At 39.2% G+C, this 19970-nt stretch overlaps 1 protein-coding gene across 2 annotated transcripts in view; it reads left to right on the forward strand.

Moving 5' to 3' along the window:
• MPHOSPH9 (M-phase phosphoprotein 9) overlaps positions 1 to 19970 on the forward strand; it is a 52239-nt gene that overhangs the window by 224 nt on the left and 32045 nt on the right. The window contains exons 2-8 of one of the 2 annotated variants that reach the window (XM_007448674.1): positions 2088 to 2351; positions 4324 to 4477; positions 9421 to 9510; positions 10190 to 10713; positions 11650 to 11773; positions 15911 to 16001; positions 17383 to 17471. In XM_007448674.1, the coding sequence (XP_007448736.1) occupies positions 2245 to 2351; positions 4324 to 4477; positions 9421 to 9510; positions 10190 to 10713; positions 11650 to 11773; positions 15911 to 16001; positions 17383 to 17471 (1179 nt within the window). In that variant the 5' untranslated portion in view covers positions 2088 to 2244. Of the gene's footprint in view, positions 1 to 2087; positions 2352 to 4323; positions 4478 to 9420; positions 9511 to 10189; positions 10714 to 11649; positions 11774 to 15910; positions 16002 to 17382; positions 17472 to 19970 lie in introns of those variants that run through there. The other variant, XM_007448675.1, reaches the window with a different exon arrangement.

Raw genomic sequence — 19970 nt, forward strand, 5'->3', positions numbered from 1 at the left:
CGGCCAGGTAAGCGGCCGCCAGCCTGCGGGGAGCTGCCGGCCTGCGGGGAACTGCCGGTCGCGGGAAACAGGGGACGCGACTCGAAGACACCAAGTTAGCGGCCCCCTGAGTGTGCTGATGTGTTAGGGCGGGGGAAAGACAACACTTCCTCGACGCAACCTCAGCGGAGCGCGCGGCTATGTGGGGGCTTTGCTCGCGGCAGTGCACCTTTTCTAGACTCTGCCCTTGAGTGACACCCGCGCGGTCCAATCGCTGAGCGCCTCTTCCCGAGGGGCGGGGGGCTTGAGGGATTTCTATCTCTATTTTTTTTGGACCAGCTTCCTGGGCTTACTTTGAGAATCACGATTGTAGTTGTTGGACCGGTGGTTTTAACTACAGCCTCCCTGCTGCCTACAATTTAGGCAACTGCGTGGGTTCTCCTCGCCTTCATACTTTAACCCGAGAGCCGCCGCCAGCAGCTTTGGTCTGGCTGTGAGCGCGAGAACGTCAGGATCTGGCCTCAAAACCTGAAATCATGCCTTCTTTCCCCCTCTCAGGCTCCCACCAAAGCAAAACGCCTGGTTAACTTTTATATTCTCAGCAGACCCCCATCAGTCGTTCCTCTACCCCCTAACTCCCTTTTTCTGCTAGGAGCTGGGGCCATCAAAAGCGTCATATTTTGTTGATGGGAGATATAAAAGTCTGTGTTCTTATACCCATTCTCCATCAGGTTCTTAAAATTTTGCATTGTATATCTTTTTATAAAAATTTAATTCACCCCCCACTCTCCCACCCATTCCTCCCCACCCTCACGCTCTGCTGGGAAAGCATCATCGCATTTCAAGATCCATCTGGATCTACTGCATCCGGATTAACTCAACGGGGGAAATTATAGATGGGGTTGCAGGCCGATCCGCGTCCCTGGAGAGCTTGTGTTTTCCTGCTGGAAGAGCAAGGTGATTTGAATCCAGGTATTTTCGTTGCCAGATGGAAGGTGCAGCCCCTGACTTTTTCAATACCCCATTTGTCGTTGGTGATGGGCTGAGTCACTGGGGAGAAATCCGTTTAGCTAGGTCCGGTTACCCTTGGCCTTCACACCTGTCCCTGAAGGAAATGGTTCCTTTGTGAGCTGATGCTCTCAAGGTTGTGCTTTGTAAAACCAGGCCCTAGAAAGTGGGAACCTAGAGGAACCAGAATAATAGGTAATTTTCCTCTGTTGCACCCCCTGAAATTTCCATCTTGTAAGCAGCGTATATTTTCTCTATTCTTCCCCCTCCCCCACCCACTTACTCCTGGCTTTTTTTTAAGGACATGAATTCCTTAAGAAGCAGGCATGCTGTTTGACTTGCTATAGCCAGTTTACGTCTGTACATCTAGCTTCAGTTAAATTTTAGTGGACCTGGCAAATAGTTTATTTTTTAGGAAGTGATAACATGCACAGAGTACAAAAGTACTCTATGCATATACAGTATATAGTGCACTCCTTCCACTCCCACCTTCCAGCCAGTGGGGAAACAACCACTGTTAACAGTTTAATTGGCTATTTTCAGTACCAGATTCAATATAGATACCAAGTAGTTCCCATTCATCTATTCACTGTATAAATCAACAAGCACGGATACTTGGTAGAATTTATTAAAGGAATGAACAAGGCACGTATCAATAAGTATTCCAGTTGTTACACAGTAGAATTGTGTCTGGAACCTTGATTATTAAGCACATAAAATTGTGATATATTTACCTGAAAAGGTACTGCTACTTCTGCAAATCAGAAGATTTGTGGATTTTTTATTGACGTAACCACTGGACTGCCAGGGAATTCCCTTTGCCATAATGTTTTAAATGTTTATCCACAATGTAGCATAAATCAGTACTTTATTCTTTTCTACGACTGAAAAATATTCCATTATACAGATATACAACATTTATTTATCCATTCATCAGTTGATGGACATTTGGGTTGTTTCTGAATTTTGGCTATTATGAATAATGTTGCTATCCTTAATGTAGATTTGTATAAAAGGATTAAGGTTTCCACAGTCTTGAAAAGACAGTTGCTAGGTTTAATGGCTTTTTATAATAGTTTTTGTTCTTCATTCATTTTCAGACTCTCCTGGGACCTTCAGACATTTCGCAGTCTGAATGTCAGCGACTGAAAATGCCTTTAGACGATGAAGCATCTGAAGATGACTCAGATTCAGTTTCTTCAAACAGTGCAAGAGCCTACATTTTCCAGTGAGAGAGTGTAACAATTTCTGTACGCTATGGAAGATTTTGACTTGGGGAAACCCTTACAAAAAGCTTCATCTTCTGTAGAATCTGATATAAAAAATTCTCCCCATTCTCTTGGACTGAACTTAAGTACTAATAGGTAAGAATGGGATAGATTTTTTTTTTAATGTAATGACAAATCAAAATAACTTTATTTGCATAGTTTGCCAGTTTATCCAAATAGTGTCATAGTTACTGATTTGCATTTAAAAAACCCCAAAACTATGATCAGGAACTGTTCAAGGACAGTTGTTTGGGTTAAGAATAGTTTCAGTCCTTTCATGTTTTTCATTTCTCCCAGAGATGTACTTTTGCATGGGGAACATTGTGAAAAAGAATTTGTTTTGCTAGTTAGAGTTTTCTTTACACTTTTTTTGTTTTCGGTAAATTCCAAGTGTATCTTTAAAATTTAGTTGTCTAAATATTGTTTCTCCATTTTGAAGTTAAGAGGACAAATAATGTTTCATATTGCAGAAGTACCTCACCAATCTGGAAAGTAGCAATTAAAGTTGAATACTAGGAAGTAAGCAAAAAAGCAGGCTCTGAGTTGACAAAGTAGATGCTATCAAACAATGCATTTTATGCATTTTCTTTTTAAACTATCCCATGTTTGGTTTGTTTTTAATCAGGGCCTGTTTACTCTCATTTTGTACATAGTCTGGCAAGTTGATTATTTGGTTTCTAAATTACAGTACGTTAAAAACAGCAAAGAGGCAGGGACCACTGGAGAGGAGATCACCTATAAAAAGCAGGTACAATAAAACGAAAGCACAGCAGTCTGGGGCCTACTGGTAAAGGAGCAAATTTACACACAGTAATAGGTCTTGAAGAAATTGTGTATTTTAAATAAATTAATTCCTTAAAAAATTTGTTCATTCTTTGGCCTCAGGAGGAATTTAAGGCAGCTTACAAGAATACATAAAAGAAGAGGAGAAAGCATAAATTAAAATAGGGAGGAAAGGGGAAAAAAAAAAAAGCACGGGATAAGGTCCAGAAATGTTTGCCATCGTAATCTGTACCCACTTCCTGAATGTTGGCCACGCTTTTTGTTTCCTGTATCATTTGACAGCCCCTTTGAAACCCACTTCTAGAAGAAACCCCTTTTAGAACATAGTGTTTGATTTACTTGGAGGAACTTAAATGTGCCTTTCTAATGAAAATTATGTAACTGAACCGTCTCCCTTTTCATTGTGACTGGCAGTTAAATTGGCCAAATTTAAACTTGATTATTACACAACTATAATCGTATATTTAACACTTAATGGACAACATATTATGTTCTTTCCCTTGAATTTTTATTAGTATTTTCTCTGATCCTCTTTATTATTTTACTGTTATTTTCATTAGTGTCCTCTTTTTTGCAAATTGTTTGTGAAACAAAGCAGAGTATCAATAAGTAAAATGACCTTTCAACGGTTAGAATTTAAATAAATTTTAATGTCCCTAATTATGCCTGTGGGTTTATAAAACAAATCTGAAATAAACTCATCTCAGATTCGGAAAAGCAGTCCTCCTGGAAAGAATCAGTGCTATTTTACACACTGAATAGGCTAAATAAGTCCTGAATATTTGCTGCTAATTTGGTTGGCACTACTTTTATTCAAAGACAGTGCAAAGATAAGCATCACCTTATCACACCAAATTAGGGGGATCCAGTTAACAAGACTTGACTGTAATTCTGGGCAATGGAGAAAGAATCTCCATAACAATAAAGGTCTGTTCTTCAAGTGAGGCGAAATAATCCTCTGGGATAATTTAGATCGGAGTAGCTTAGAATTTTTCTTATTGTGTAGCAGAAACTTTTATTTTCTGCTGTACTCCGGAGTGTTCTCTCGCTTCTGGAGAAGGTTTTTCTGTTGTGTTCTTAAAAATACAATTAAGCGCTGCCTGTCTTTTCACTGCTGTTTTCCCTTCGTGGACAAACTTGTGATCAGATTTTCAGCAAATGAGGTGCCATTAAGAAGGATTAAATATCAGTAGTTTTGTACTGCTCTGCTAAATCTTGAACTGCTGAATTATTCAACACTTTGGTAGAATGAAGAAAACCATTTGAATTATTTATGTTTCAACAGAAGTAGTCCCCACCTTAGTACAAATGGGGTATCCTCTTTCTCAGGGAAGACCAGACCATCTGTAATTCAAGGTACAGTTGAAGTCCTAACCTCTTTAATGCAAGAGCTACACAACAGTGGAAAGACTGATTCGGAACTTTGGAAAAACTGTGAGGTATCTAGTTTTGTTTTATTTCTGGAATTAACAAAATAATTCTATTTATAAATATGCCTCTACTAAACTCTAAATTATTAGAAATTTATATCCTAAAGAGCATGATACTTAAGTTATTGCTAGAATAAAGTGGTCAAGGATATTAATTAGGGAACAATAAAGAACAAATGTGAAAAATGATCAAAGGTATGTTTTAACAATATATTAGTGATTAGACATTCTAATTTATACTTTAAATGTGAACTAAAATATTGTCTTTGTTCATAAAAATGGAAATTCCAAAATTATCGATATTGTTACTAATTCTGATCTTTTAAGTAACTTATACAGAATTGTCATCATTTTGTAAAACCTAAATCCACTTTGAAATATTTCTAATTATAAAGTAAGGCTTCTGTTTAATACCTTATCGCATTTAGCTGTGCTACATTGACTTATATTGGTTGTTCAGGTCAAGTGGTTCTTTCTTTTGTCCATAGGGTAAATTGTGACATAAAAATTTAACAGTTAAAAGAATACTTATAAATAAGTTTTGTTTCATGGAATAATGCCCAAGATAGACTTTTCCAAGGCTAGAGTTGGTGACACTTTGTAGAAATGTGTAAAACATTATTATTAAATTCTTTAGAGAGCAGTAGATTTTGTTGTAAATGTTAATCACAGTTTTAAAACTATGTAGAATAAATGGAATGAAAGATTATCTGGTTTAAGAATTCAGCAGCAGCCACCCCTAAGTGTAATTACTTATATTCATTATCCATAATCATTGGAGTTATAAAAATGACTATTATGGCAAACTTAAAAGAAAACTGAGTTTTAAGTTTTGATACCTTTTTTTCCCATATAACAATCAGTATGTGCTAATGCAAATGACCTATAAAATCCCATTGTAAAATGATGTAAATAATAATGGAATGTTTTATGAAATGCTTCCCCTAGTATATTTACTCATTAGCTTATAATACCTGAATTGATAGGGCTTTAAAAAAAAAAATGAGGCATTGCCTCAATGTGGCTTGACTTCTGGCAAATTCATTTTTAAGTAGAAATTGTTACTTTTAGTCTTTGAAATCAACATCTTAAATCAGAATCAGAATATATTTGTGAATTTAAGACACAGATGATTACAAGCCAGAATACCAACCAGGTACTTACACCTTTTAATATTTGAACCGGTTTCTTTCTTTATGCCCTTTGTTCTCCTGTGATCTAACAGATGATTTTTTATTCTGTTGAGTATTAATTGACTACTTAATTTTTATAATGTAGGCATATAATTGATTATTCACTGAAGAGCTTCGTAAGCTATTTCTTACTTTGACAGAATATGAAATACTTTTTTGGCCATTTCAGTAAAATTTCTTGAATTTGTTTTGTGTGTTTTCATAGCCAATGAAAATAAAAGTCTCTGATGCTTTAGGGTAATGATGTAGAAAGAATGGGAAGGTAATGATTGTGCAAGTCTTAGTTCCCTGAATCTCATGTTTACACCTTTCTTTTGGAATAGTAACATTTGTCTGATTTCTACCACTTATAAGAAACTAATCTACATTATTACAGTAAAGAACTAAACCTCCACAGAGCTCTGGAAGAGATCTGGGGATTACCTGATTCTTTAGAATTCCTTTATAAAACATCTCTTCTGGGATTCTTAAGTTTATCACTGCTTAAACTTGGGAAGGTTATGTATTTTTATTAGATCAGGAAAGAGTCTTTTAAGGCATTTCCATAGAAATACTTTAATACGTTCTTAAGTACTTCCTAATATTTCTATGATTGTAAGAAAAATTTAAAAGCACATCATTAACTAAATTATTTTAGCATTTTAACAATTTAGCACTACTGATTATTTTGTAATAGTAATAGTTATGTGATAATTATTGAGTATTTGCCAGGCAGTATACTAGATACTTTCTGTCAGTGGCACTCAAGCTTATTGGACCCAAAGCCCTCTTTTTTTTTTTTTTTTTTTTTTTTTTTTTTTTTTGGTGCTGCCTCGGCCGGGACCTGGGCCCCCCGCCTTCCCTGGCCTCCGGCCCGGCGCGGTTCCTCCGGATCCCTAACCCCCAACCACTGCGCCACCAGGGAAGCCCCCAAAGCCCTCTTTTTATAACAGTTTTCAAAATAACATCAACTTATATTGTCCTGAAATGAAATTCACAGATAATATAACCTGCCTGTATCTGCTTTTAAAAAAAAAATCAATGTAATGTCCTAACTGTGCTATAAAAGAGGAATAATAGTTACTTATAATAAGATAATATGTAAATGTATAAATACTCAGACATATCCACATTAGAAAACATAATAGTAGCAGTAGCAGCAGTCTGGTGTTTACTTCTATGTAGACTCACCTTGAACGCAGCAGCTATCAACACAGACTGATACATCTGCCTTGCACTGATGATCCAGCACTGCAACTGGTGACATGATTTTTTGAAATGGTGACTCATTTCTGAGCAGGTTCTGAAACATCTTGGTAGTTGCATTCCTGGACAATTTGGTGATTTGAAAACTATGCAAAATATGTATCATTTTTATAATATAAAATGGACACAGGACAGTTCTTTATTGTCAGAGACTATCCTGTGATTTGTATCCCTGGATCCTGCCCACTAAATGCTAGTGGTGCTCCCGCTATCCTTGTGACAACCATGACCTCACAGATTTTCAAAATATACTTCCCCCATTGAGATCACTGCTTTACGTGCATCACATTTAAATTTAAAATTTAGTCCTCTCAGCCACCTATGAGGTGTTGCTGTTCCCCTTTTATAAATTAGGAAACTGAGGCATAAAGAAGTTAAATTTACTTGTTCAGGACCACCCAGGTTGTTGGTGGAGAGGTGGGAGTCTGGCCTGGGAAAAGCCCATAGGATGTTTCCCAGGCCAAACTAGAGCAGCGGACGGCAGCAGCCCCGTTCAGGCTAATAGCGCCAGGCACCTGGGCTCAGGGGAAAACTTGGCGCCCATGCCCTCCAGCAGTATGTAAGATGCGGGTGGTATACACAGGTTTAGTTGGAAATGAATAATAGCCCTTCTTAATAATTAAGTGTGTAATATTATTCACAGTATTAATAATATTCTTAAATTAGCTTACTTAAAATTAAAACATTAACAATAAAATCTGACTTGGAAAAACAGTCTCCACTAATTTATGGCCTGAATGAACTCTATTCATTTGTATCCTAAATAAGAAAATGATGATAAGGATGTGATTAATCTCAAGTGTTTCACATACTATGAAGCCATTTTTTGTTAAGTAAATTGTTATTCTATCATAATTTAGTTTTATGTGAATAATAACTTTATTAGGATAAAAATAACCCCTAGAGGTATAGAGGTATAACTGAATAAGAAAACTGTTGCCTGATGATTTCTTTTATGTTTTGATTAATATATGATACTTTATAAGTTGAGAAGGTAAGGGACTTGATTTGATCTAGTCCACCTTGTCCTGAAGTCAATTGATTTAGATTTCACGCTTCCTATCATCAGTACCATCGTATTTCATTTTAAGGCTTCCTTTTCCAGTCTTGAGGTTTTCTCCACTTTACCTTAATACCGTTATACAGGTTTCAACTTAATTCTGTTATATAAGTGGCTTTCACCATGAACCTGAAGGTCTCTGGATTGTGTAGTCTGTAATACCAAGAAAAGCGCAGCTAGCAGTATCCACTGTTATACACTCGTTTAGACTGTGTATCTGAGTGTCCACTCTTGGCCTTGTGTCCTAGGTGCTGGAGATGGGGTGGGCGCAGGGGTGGGAGACAGGTTAACCAGGAGAACAAGTGAGAGACTTTCCGACTGTGGTAAACGCTCCGAAGGAACTAAACAGGGTGCCAAGAAGGAGAGTGACTGTGAGGGTGGTCTGGGAAACTCTTCGAGAGAAGATGATAATTGAGCTGAAATCTCAGGGGGGGAAGAAGCCAGCCATGTTGAGAACTGCGGAGAGGGCTTTCCAGGTAGCGGGTACAGCAAGTGCGAGACTTTGGAGGCGGAAGACAGTTTTGGCGTGTCCAGGGAACAGAAGGGGCCCAGCGAGGCTGGTGTGTGTCGAGAAAGGGACAGAGAGACTTGAGATGAAGCTGGGAGGTGTAGATCAGCCAGATCACGCAGGGCCCTGTAGGGAATGACCGGAGTGGAAAGGCACCGAGAGGTTTCAAACAGGGAAGCCAGTTGTGGTAGCTACTTGTTGATATTGTATGTTACTACGTACGGTCTGTTACTGACAGTAGACCAGCCTTTAGATTGAATTCAGCCTCTGGAGAAGTGCGTGGCCCCTCTCCTCCTGTGTTTTGGCCTAGTCTAGTTATAAGAGCACTTAACTACTCTTGGGGGTCAGGATGGATCAGGACCTAAAAGTGGCCGTGAAGGGAATTATAGGTCACTTCTGTAGGTTTTCAGAGTCATTTTTTCCATTCTTTTTCAGCTGCAGTGCTTTAAAGCACCTTAATATCTGACTCTAAAAGAGGTTTTTTAACTTGAAGAACAACTAAATTAGGGATCAAATTCTCCTAATACTAAACTATTTGTGGTTTTAAGATGTGGGATCCTTTTTCTGGGTCCAGGTTAGTGTTTAAGAAAACCATTACGTGTTATGAGGAAAGGAAGAGGGCCTTAAGACAAATGTAAAGTACAACTAGCAGCAGTTCTTGATTAATCAGAAATGGTAGCAGATGACGTCAAATTAAGATGCCATTTGAAAAAGAAGATTTACTCAGACCCTCAAATTTACCCAGACCACAGGTAACATAAGAAAGGGGTGCCCAAGCCTATGTCTGTGTACTTCTGCATTAAATATAGTTTCATAATTAATTTAGCTTATGACTTTTACATTAAAAATGCATTTTTAAAAAAGGCTCTTTCCCACTGGAGGAATATTTCTGTGAAATATTAGGTTAAAAATTTATGTCTAACTAAAATGTTTTATAATTCACTAGACCAGGTGGTTACAACTATTCAATTTGGTGGAAAAACAATGCCAAGAGCAGATAGCTGCCCAGCAGGAACAGTTCCACAACCAAATTCAAGTAAGTCCTTTATATTGATTCTTGTTTTATACTGTAAGATTTGCAGAAGAACCAATTAGTTAATTTTTTTTCCCCTTTTTTTTTGGGAGAAGGAAGGATTCATTACTTGCAGCAAATGAGGAGAACACCGGGGATCTTTTCCCAAAGCGGTGTCTCCCCAAACTGCACAGCTGGGGAAGTTTTAAACTAAGGGTACATGCCTAATTGTGGAGGGGGCTTAAGCAGAGGAGAACTCAGCATAGAATTGGGACAAAGGTCCGCAGAGTCCAAGCTTTAGTTGATTGAAGTCCGTAGGGTCAGCATCATCATTCCATCCTGAGTTCCTGGTGTCAGCACTTACTGAAGCTCAGGTTCTGTGTGTCTCATCCCAGGAAGAATGCAGTGAGAGACAAAGTGATAGGTAAGAAGTAGATTTATTTATTTAGAGGTACGCATTCCATATATAGGACTCGGTCTGTCTCAAAAGGTGAGAGTGGCCCTGGGAGAAATGCCAGAGTGTGGACCATCTCAAAGATCCCAATTAGTTCTTTATATCAGTTTTGTTTATAAACTAAATATATTGCACATGTGTCATCTTTAGGGTAATATTTCTTAGTTTAGAACACAATATTTTAAGACATTTATAAAAATGTGATGTTAATATACATCCTTAGCCAAATCTGTAACTTTTTATTTTCAGCGTATACAGAAGGAGATAAAAAATTTAGTCAAGTTACAGACCAATAATGCTTCCTGGGCTTCCTGTGATAGAAGTTCTTTAAGCAGACAAATATCTTCGGAAAGTCAAATGGGTTTTTTTTCTGAAAACAGTGAGAGAAATGAATCTGTTATCAGTTATCCCAAGTCTAAAGAGCCTGAAATGCAGCGAGAAACATCCATGTCACAACCAGACTGCAATGTGGATAGTAGCTCAGTGAGCAGTGGGTATGGTACCTTTTGTGTCTCAGAACTAAATACCTACAAATCTAAGGAGGCTCAAGAGTTCATGGAGCACGCAGAGGTTTCTAAAGGACAGTTTGGAGCACCGGTGGTGCAAAAGGAGTCACTTGTAGATGGTGTGAAAAACCAGAGTTTTTATATACATACAAATGAAGAATTTTGTGCATCTTTAAAGGAAGATACTCCCATTTTTCCTGGTGAATTTGAACACAGTTTTCTTGGTGAAAATAAGATTTCGGAAGTATACAGTGGAAAAACAGATAAGTAAGTAGAATTTCTCCATCACTTGAAGGGAGTTTGACTTGTTTATTACATTTACAATAAGCTAAACATGTTTAGTAAATACAGCTCCTTTTAGTTTGGAATGAGATGTGTTTGAATGTCTATCAGTTTTATCAAATTGTTTTATTTACTGCCTGTGGAAAAAACTGAAATTAACAAAGCACACTACATGCTAACGACATCTATCTTCCCATTTACAGTGTTATAAGACTACTAAAACTCCTAAGGTGAGAGGCCTTGCCAGAAAAATACCTTTTGTATTTTCTAGTCACTATCGACTTGCTGAAAATTAGAGTATAGGACTGCATCAACAGTGGAATTTTGTCACACATGTTCATATAATTTAAAACAAAAAATTATATACAAGCATACTCAGTTTTATGTTTTTTGTTTATAAGAAGAGATTTTGTAAGTTAAATGACATTTTGATTGACCCAGGTAAAAGAAACTTTTGGTAAAAGAAACTTTGGCTGAATGTTTGTAAAGCAAATAATCACTTAAAATTATGTTCCGTTTTATGTCTCTGAAATATGTCATCCAGTGTAAGGTATTTTGCTGTGGCAACACAATCTTGGGTACCCATAAGTATAATTATAAGTCCATCTAAATAAGTATGCTTTCACTGTGGAGGTACACTGAGTACTTGAAGGGGCCGCTATGGTGGTTTTTGTTCTATTCCATGGCTACAGACTATAAGTATTGTTAATCACTGCTAGTCAGTCTTTTTCTTCGTTTTGCCTTTAATAGTAAGATATTGTCAGAAGAAATTTATGTGAATCAATAAAAATCCATCCTCTCTCTGCTAGTAGAAAAACAACTCAAAGCATTTTCCACTGACATAGTATCTACCAGTGTTTAGTTTTATTTGTGAAGGACAGCATTTAAAGAGAGGTGTTTTGTTTTTTTCTTTTTAAATAGTAAATCTATAACATCATGGGCTCAAAAGCTGAAGCAGAACCAACCAAAGAGAGCACATAAAGAAGAGGGGTGTTCAAAACCTATGCAAGGAAATGAGCAAACCAAGAAATCACCAATTGAGAAAGTAGGTGATAAGTCACCTGACTCTGGCATGCTTCATCTATGGACAATTAGGATAATTATGTTGAGTTTACCACATGTTCATTAACATAAGTTTTTTGCCCTTTGTTTTGTATTGTTAATTTGTTCCACTGACGTATCTTTTTTTTTTTTTTTTTTTTTTTGCGGTATGCGGGCCTCTCACTGTTGTGGCCTCTCCCGTTGTAGAGCACAGGCTCCGGACGCGCAGGCTCAGCGGCCATGGCTCACGGGCCCAGCCGCTCCGCGGCATGTGGGATCTTCCCAGACCGGGGCACGAACCCGTGTCCCCTGCATCGGCAGGCGGACTCTCAACCACTGCGCCACCAGGGAAGCCCCTGACATATCTTTTTTGGTGTCTCAAAGGATGGGAAGCAATGCTCCAATTAGTGGTTCTTCAGTAGGCTGGAAATCAAAACCAGTGAGAGATAAAGTACTACTAAAAAAAATGAAACATTTTGTAAAGGTCCTAATTCTCTTTGTACTGCAGATGTTTACGAGTAATACATTGTTTTTTTAAAAAGCCTCAAATTTGTTCTACTGTTAAGTTGTAATAAGTAGTACTCTATGTGTGAAGGCTTTAAGATGCCATTATAAAAACAGTTGAAGCTTGGACAACTCTGAATTTATAATCCAAATTGTAAGAGATTGAATGTTTAAATTCTAAACATTCATTTAAATTCCTTTTGCTCATATAGCAGCTGCTTTTGTTAACGAGCTATAGCTACTGAGTAAGTTTTAAACATCCTTAAAGACCTTCTGGCCTAAATTGTCATAGAATAACATTGTTTAGTATAATACATTGAAATCGCAAAGTCAAGTCTCTCTACAAACTTGATTCCTTTAGACACTGGCCATGTCTTGATCATCCTAAACATAGTCTTTCCATCTTCCTTTGAAAAAGATCTATTAAAGAATAGAAGTTGTGGGGACATTCCTGGTGGCGCAGTGGTTTAGAATCCACCTGCCAATGCAGGGGACGCGGGTTCGAGCCCTGGTCCGGAAAGATCCCACATGCCGCGGAGCAACTAAGCCTGTGCGCCACAACTACTAAAGCCTGTGCTCCTAGAGCGCGTGCTCCGCAACAAGAGAAGCCCCCGCAATGTGAAGCACATGCACTGCAATGAAGAGCAGCCTCTGCTCGCCGCAGCTAGAGAAAGCCTGCACACAGCAACGAAGACCCAACGCAGCCAAAAATAAATTAATTAAAAAAAAAGAATAGAAGTCGTAAGAAGGCAGTCCCCCAGCCTTCATAAGGCAGTATTTCTCTTTCAGTCAGTTTTCTTTCTTCAGCCCGTGATACTTAGGCTTCTTGATGTCATCATTTTTCTAACTTACTCAGATTTGTGTTGAGGAGGGAAGTGAAAGTGAAAAAGCTACATGACCATCAAGCCTCGGGGGCTGGTGCTGTATTGGTAGCTCTGTTCTTTTGAACCTGTGTTCCATCAAGCGTGGTATATCCTTATTTGGTGTGGTGGCATAAAAGCATGTGGAGACTGGGGTGAAAGTTGTTTTTTTCATTGGAATAGGTTGGCAGAAATGGAGAATGTTTTCATATATAGTAGCTTCATTTTTTCTGTTTTTACCTTAACTGAAACTCAGTTTTTGTGGAGACTTTTTCACTTCTGATGAACTTTGGATTTGTGGTGTGTAACTTGGTGGATTCACTGTCTTTTGTGACTGTGGATCGGTATTTGTTCTTTGTAGCCCTGTGGTTTCCAGAATTTACTGCACATTGGAGTCACCTGAGGAGCCTTAAAAATCTACTTATGACTGGCCGCCAGCCCCAGGCGGTCTGTCCTCATTGGTGCAGTTGTGACCTATGTCAGGTGGTTTAAAAGCTCCTCAGGTGATTCTTATGTGCTGTAAAGCTTGGAACCAATGATCTAGCCTAATTTTCTCCCTTGATTCAGTGGAGAGTCAGTGGAGAATCAGCTGAAGGATCAGAGACACTGCCTGAGAAATATGCCCTTGGGGGGGATAGGTCTACCTAGTAGCCTGTTCTGCCTCTGGGGATGTCAGTTGCGCAGAGGGTAAAGCTGTGATGAGGGCATGATTCCGTTTGAATTTTTCCTTTTCTTTGATCATCTCTGGACAAGTTTTATGTTTCCTATTTTTTAAAGGTGAATTAGATATTTTTGCTATTAAATCATTAGGGGAAATCAGGTTTCTTTGGTGTGGCCAAGTTTTAAATGGCTTTCAGGTAGTGGTGGTTATTGAATCAGACACCACACCTGAAACGCACTTCTTACCTGCATAATTCTGAATCAAATTCTGTGGATTCACAAAGGTTGGAACTTTCTTCTTTAGTTCATCCTTTCTCTTCTCCCATTGTTTTTTTTTTTTTTTTTTTTTTCCCTTTTCAGTCTAAATCCAGGGAATCTTTATGATTAGAATTCTCTTGGGATCCAATTTTCTTTTTATACAAGGTAGTTTATTTGGGGTCCTAGCTATCTTGAAGCATGTCTTGAAATTGGATATTGTTTAGCACAAGGATTTTCCAAAGCTCAAGTCGGTCTTTGTTTCCTTGGTCCTTTGTCTGGGACAGACTGGCTGTTACCATTTCCCCAGGTGTGGGCTCCGTGGTGGTTTTTCAGATGCTGCTAGACTGCTACTGACGAAGATCCTGTGCTAGGCTGAGGCCAGCTTCTTGGGAAGGGCTTTCCTTGCACCATACTTTCGTTGCTCTTCAAAAGCCAGGCCTGTTTTCTTCAGCCGATGCCTTGTGGCCCGGAAGAGTGCAGCAGGCAGCCGTGTGAGGTGAGCCCCCTCCAGCCAAGGGGGCGTGTGTCGACTGAGCACGTTAAGGTTTACACCAAAGAACCAGGAAAAAGTCAAAATATTTTAATTGGGATTTTTCACTTATTCTTCTGCAGTCAGCTTCTCTTGGTCTGTTAAGTACAGAGATGCAACAGAAATTTGAACAGGTAGGCGTTTTAGGAGAGACATTTGATGAAAAGGAGGCTAAAGTGGTGCCTTAGAAGGCTGAGGGGATAACCCCCTCCTTGGTATGTAGAATGTCATCAGCTTAGTGTGCTTTTGCTCTTGCAGTGGGTTCACAGGTGGTTGTAAGCAAATAGAGCTAAATACTTTTTAACAGAAATTAAAAGTTTGATGGTGGTGAAACTCACAAGAAAAATTCCAGTGAAAATCACATATCTCTCTGGGAAAACACGGATTTCTTGTGACAATGCCAGAGATATTGTGAGGAGAGTTTAGCTTAGAATTTTTATTAGAATTGAGGATAAGTAAGCATTTTTAGCCTTTTCTGGTAACCAATTATTTGCATATAAGATGTAGTCTACTATTTAAAGTTCATAGTAATTATTGATAATGCAGTTTTCAGAGTTGATTTATTGTAGTCTTAATGATTAAAAATGAATTGTTATGGCTTTTACACTAATTTTTATACTAAATGACTTTAATTCTAGGCACTTGGAGTTTCTTTTGGAAGTCAATGGCAAATTATAAATACATTTTCTTTTTTTAAAAAAATTAATTTATCTTTGGTTGTGTTGGGTCTTCGTTGCTGTGCACAAGCTTTCTCTAGTTGTGGTGAGCGGGGGCTACTCTTCATTGCTGTGAACGGGCTTCTCATTGCAGTGCCTTCTCTTGTTGCGGAGCACAGGCCCTAGGTGCGCAGGCTTCAGTAGTTGTGGCATGCGGGCTCAGTAGTTGTGGCTCACGAACTCTAGAGCACAGGCTTAGTAGTTTTGGCGAATGGGCTTAGTTGCTCCACGGCATGTGGAATCTTCCCGTACCAGGGCTCGAACCCGTGTCCCCAGCATTGGCAGGCGGATTCTTAACCACTGCGCCGCCAGGGAAGTCCATAAATACATTTTCATTCTGAACTCATAATGTCTGCTTCCGGTTTCCTCTTTCATCTCCACAGAGAATCAAAATAAACTTTTGTAAATTACACAGGAATAGAAAATCCTTCATTGTTAATTCCTATCATTTTGCGATCCTTGTAACCATGGGGAAAACCAGGCTTGCTTTCTTTGTGAACCTCTGAAAGTTTCTCTACGCCTGGGTTTGACACCTGGCTCTTATTCCTTGTGTCAGCAGTTTGTGCCTAATGATTTTAAGCTGGAAACTAATGGTTTTCTTTCTTGAATTGTAGTCTGATTTCACCGCTGCTACACATTCTCGAGCTTTTTACCTCAGCAAACCAGATGAGAGTCCAAATTGTTGGATGTCTGATTCAGGAACAGGTATGATACTTGTATTTCTAAAGAGTTTTTTTCAAAATAATAACGTGTGCATTTCTCATAGGGTGATAATCATGTATATTAGAGTGGTTTCTGTAAAAGTATTATGTGTTGTCGTGCGCCTCTGGTAGCTGTAACTTCCTTACTTGCCTTACTTTGTGTTACGAGTTCTGTAAAGATAGAAAGCAGTACTTTTGCAGTTATTTCAAACAGCTGCAAAAATCATCTCAGCATTTTTCAAATACTCCAAAATGAATTAAGAAATTCAGACTGTCTGTAAGCCATTCTTTACTCTCCACGGTAAGCTTATTTTAACTTTAATGGCTTTACATACTGACTCCTTTTTCCCACAGTCCCGCATCCAATTCAGGATGAATTAGCTTTGCCTTGTGAAAATTACCATGATCCGATCACCTGTCACCACCTTCCTGCTCTCATCCTAACAGAGCCCCATCACCTGTCCCCTGGGTTCCCGCGAGCTTCCTAACCAGCCTCCCTGCTTTCACCCTTGCAGCTTCCATCTGTTCTCAACACAGTAGCCAATGTGATCCTTTTTAAAGACAGGTCAGATCTTGTGACTCCTCTGCTCAAGCCCTGCGGTGGTTCCACTTCCCGCAGAATAACAGTCGGGAGGGAGTCTGTCCTGACAGAGGCCTGCAGGCCCGGAGACATCTAGCTCTGCTCTTTGACCACACTGTCTGCTGCTCTCTCCCTTTCTCTGCTTCAGTAGAGAGGCTGTTTGCTCAAATATGCCAGATAAGTTCTCATTTTAGGGCTTTTGCTTTGGCTGCTTCCTGTATGTGGAGTGTTCTCCCCCGCCCCTTACGGGGGCGCTCCCTCATATGTGGCTAACACGGCCAACCCTGACCACCCTATTCAAAAAGAGCGCCTGCCCTCCCTGCCACACGCACTGCATATTCCCTTACACTGATTTGTAAATTTTACTAGAGTGCTTACCACCTTCTGACGTACTGTGTGTACTGCATGATTGACGTACGGTTCACGGCTCACTCTCCACGCCTCCTCCTCCCCAGCTGGTACAGTGAACGCTCAATAAGGATTTGAATTACTGAATTCTTTAGATTCCTTCTATGTATGTCTGTACTGTGCATAAAGGAATTGACTTCTAATCATATGGTAGTTCAGTCTAAAATATTTGGATCATTAAGTTAGGAGTCTTACATGGCAAGGCACTTACGTGAATTTTTTCCCTTCCACATTCAATTTCCTGTATCCAGATAGCCAAAACTTCCCGTCAAAGTAAGTTAATCTAGAGCACATAGTTCCCATGTTTAATTTTCTTTAGGTAGAAATAAGTTACTCTAGAAAGCATTTTTGTCCTTTTTCCTCACCCGTATCTGTTCTGTGTATTTGTTCACATCAGGACTGACTTACTGGAAGCTGGAGGAAAAGGACCCGTATCACTCTTTGCCTGAGACTCCAGCCTCCTGCACAGATGTGTCGCCAAGCCAGGTAATTTAATAACCCACGATGCACGCGTGTGTTTCTTGTACCATTGTATACACTAGTTCATTTACAAAGTTTGTATTTTTCAATTTCTGATATATAGAAAAAAGCACGGGCTTTAAATCATATCTGCCTGCTTTCAGATTTGGTCTCTGTCATTCACTGCCTATGTGATCTTAGGAACGTTACTTAAAAATGGAATTAAAAATGCCTGGTTAGGGCTTCCCTGGTGGCGCAGTGGTTGAGAGTCCACCTGCCGATGCAGGGGACACGGGTTCGTGCCCCGGTCCGGGAGGATCCCACGTGCCGCGGAGCGGCTGTGCCCGTGAGCTGTGGCCTCTGGGCCTGCGCGTCCAGAGCCTGTGCTCCACAACGGGAGGGGCCACGACAGTGAGAGGCCCGCGTACCGCAAAAAAAAAAAAAAAAAAAAAAAAATGCCTGGTTAGTGTTTTATGAAATTAAATGACATGGTTTTGTGCCCACTATTTTAAATATAGTAGGTACACAAATAAATTTCTTCTCCCGTTCCCAGGCGTGGTTTTGATTTTCTGTTCTGTTACACCCTCCCGCTGATCCGTTTGTATCATAATTTTGAGCAATTTAATTTGCTGTTTTGATTCTCTTTGAGCAAGAAATGTAAATATTTTGTTGACTTCAGAGCAAAGAAATAAAAATATCCAGTATGTGTACATCGATGTATATATCTCACTTCTGTGTTTAGATCAGGAGATGAGAGAACAGGTTGGAGGAAAGGAGAGATACAATTAAAGTAACCAGGAGAGCTGTAAACACGAGTGACAGACATAGATGGACAGGACAACATGGGACCAGTGTATTTTTGGACATAGGAGTCCCAGAGAGGGCGGGAACCAGCATTCTGTCCTTCAGGAAAGGAGGAAAAAAGAGACAGATAAACACTAAGAAGGAAGGGTGGGGGAAGTGAGATTGAGGGGTCTGGGAGACTCAGTGGGCTTTGCGATTACAGGGCTCACTGCGTGTGTTTCTTGGTCTTCAGCATCAGTAAATTAACACTATATTTTGTTGACTCAAAATATAAAGTTGCCATCAATTTTAAGACTTCCTGTTTCATATTCTACCAAGAAAAAAAATTCATCAATCAGATGGATACGATGCTTTCTTATCCCTTAGAATTTATATTTTGTAGACTTAAACATATATTTTTATCTTATAATTCTCGTGCATGCTTATGGATAATATAAGTGAAGTAAATTAGTTGAAACTTCTTTACCTACAGGAGCTTACACTCCACACTCCTCTCTTTAAGTCAGTGTTGGCTTCTGTGTTTTCCACATGCCATTTCCCTTGGGCCACCAAGAGCATTGGTGACTTGGCATTGGCATTTCTTTAAAAAAGGATGAAAGGCCTTGGTGCTGAGTTTTTACCTGGCTTAGTAGTTATGTAGGACTGGCCTGCTTTCGACTCTCAGATGGGGAATGTTGCTAAACATGTCTGATTCACTGTCCCTTAAATATTGCTTCTCAGGGGTTCCAGCGTAGCCTCTAGGATTTTCTTCCAAGCTGCTGACAACGATTTGGCCAATTTTGAAAGCTCTTCTATTTGCTTATGAGCAGGCAGTGACAATTATGTCACAGCTGCTACTTGATCAACGGCATTTGTAAGATGCTGTTAATTACAAGGGACATCCTCACTTCAGAGATGTTAAAATATGACAAGAAGAGAGATCATAAAAGTGGTGAAAAGGAAACTCCCTAGCAGTCCAGTGGTTGGGACTCTGAGCTCTCACTACCGAGGGCCTGGGTTCAGTCCCTGGTCGGGGAACTAACATCCCACAAGCCACTCAGCACACCAAAAAAAAAAAAAGGTGGGGAAAAATATTACCTCGTATTACCTCGTATTACAGTGAGCTGTAAATAGAATAGTTGCAACTGTTCACCCAGGGCAGGATTCCTCAGGCTGTAGCCATAGTCCAAGAGCTGCTGCTTGGCATAGATTTCAGTGCTTGAAAAGGCTTCCAGGTTGTTGGTGTATAAAATTTCAAAGCAGGATTATAGAAATTGTGGTAAATTTTAAGGGTTTACATTTAACAAATTAATGCCTTTAATGCACACACAAAAAGTATAATTAATTGTCTTTTTTACAAGCTAGTTATAGAGTTTATTAAAAAAAACATTAGTTCATGGTGCTCTGCGTTCTGTCTATGTAGGGTCTGGAAATGGGACAGTTTAAAAGTTTAAAGCTATAGGACGAATGTGTTTTCAGTGCTTTCAATGTATCTCTCGCTCAATCTGTAATCTCATTTGAGAGAATGTCCACGTTAGTTTAAATTTGAGGCCCAGGGTTAAATGGTACCCCTGTCATGCCCTACAATAAGTCCCACATTGAAATAATTTAAGCCCAGTGTTTTAATATTTGGAGTTTAGGTTTGTAACACTTCCAGTGTAGCAAAGCCCTGATTTCAGCTGTAGAAGTTAGGATTGTATCTTCTTTTTTTTTTTTTTTTTTAATTTTTTTTTTTTTTTTTGT

Source organism: Lipotes vexillifer, unplaced genomic scaffold (genome assembly GCF_000442215.2).
Source record: "Lipotes vexillifer unplaced genomic scaffold, Lipotes_vexillifer_v1.1 scaffold21, whole genome shotgun sequence".
Lineage (NCBI taxonomy): Eukaryota > Metazoa > Chordata > Mammalia > Artiodactyla > Lipotidae > Lipotes > Lipotes vexillifer.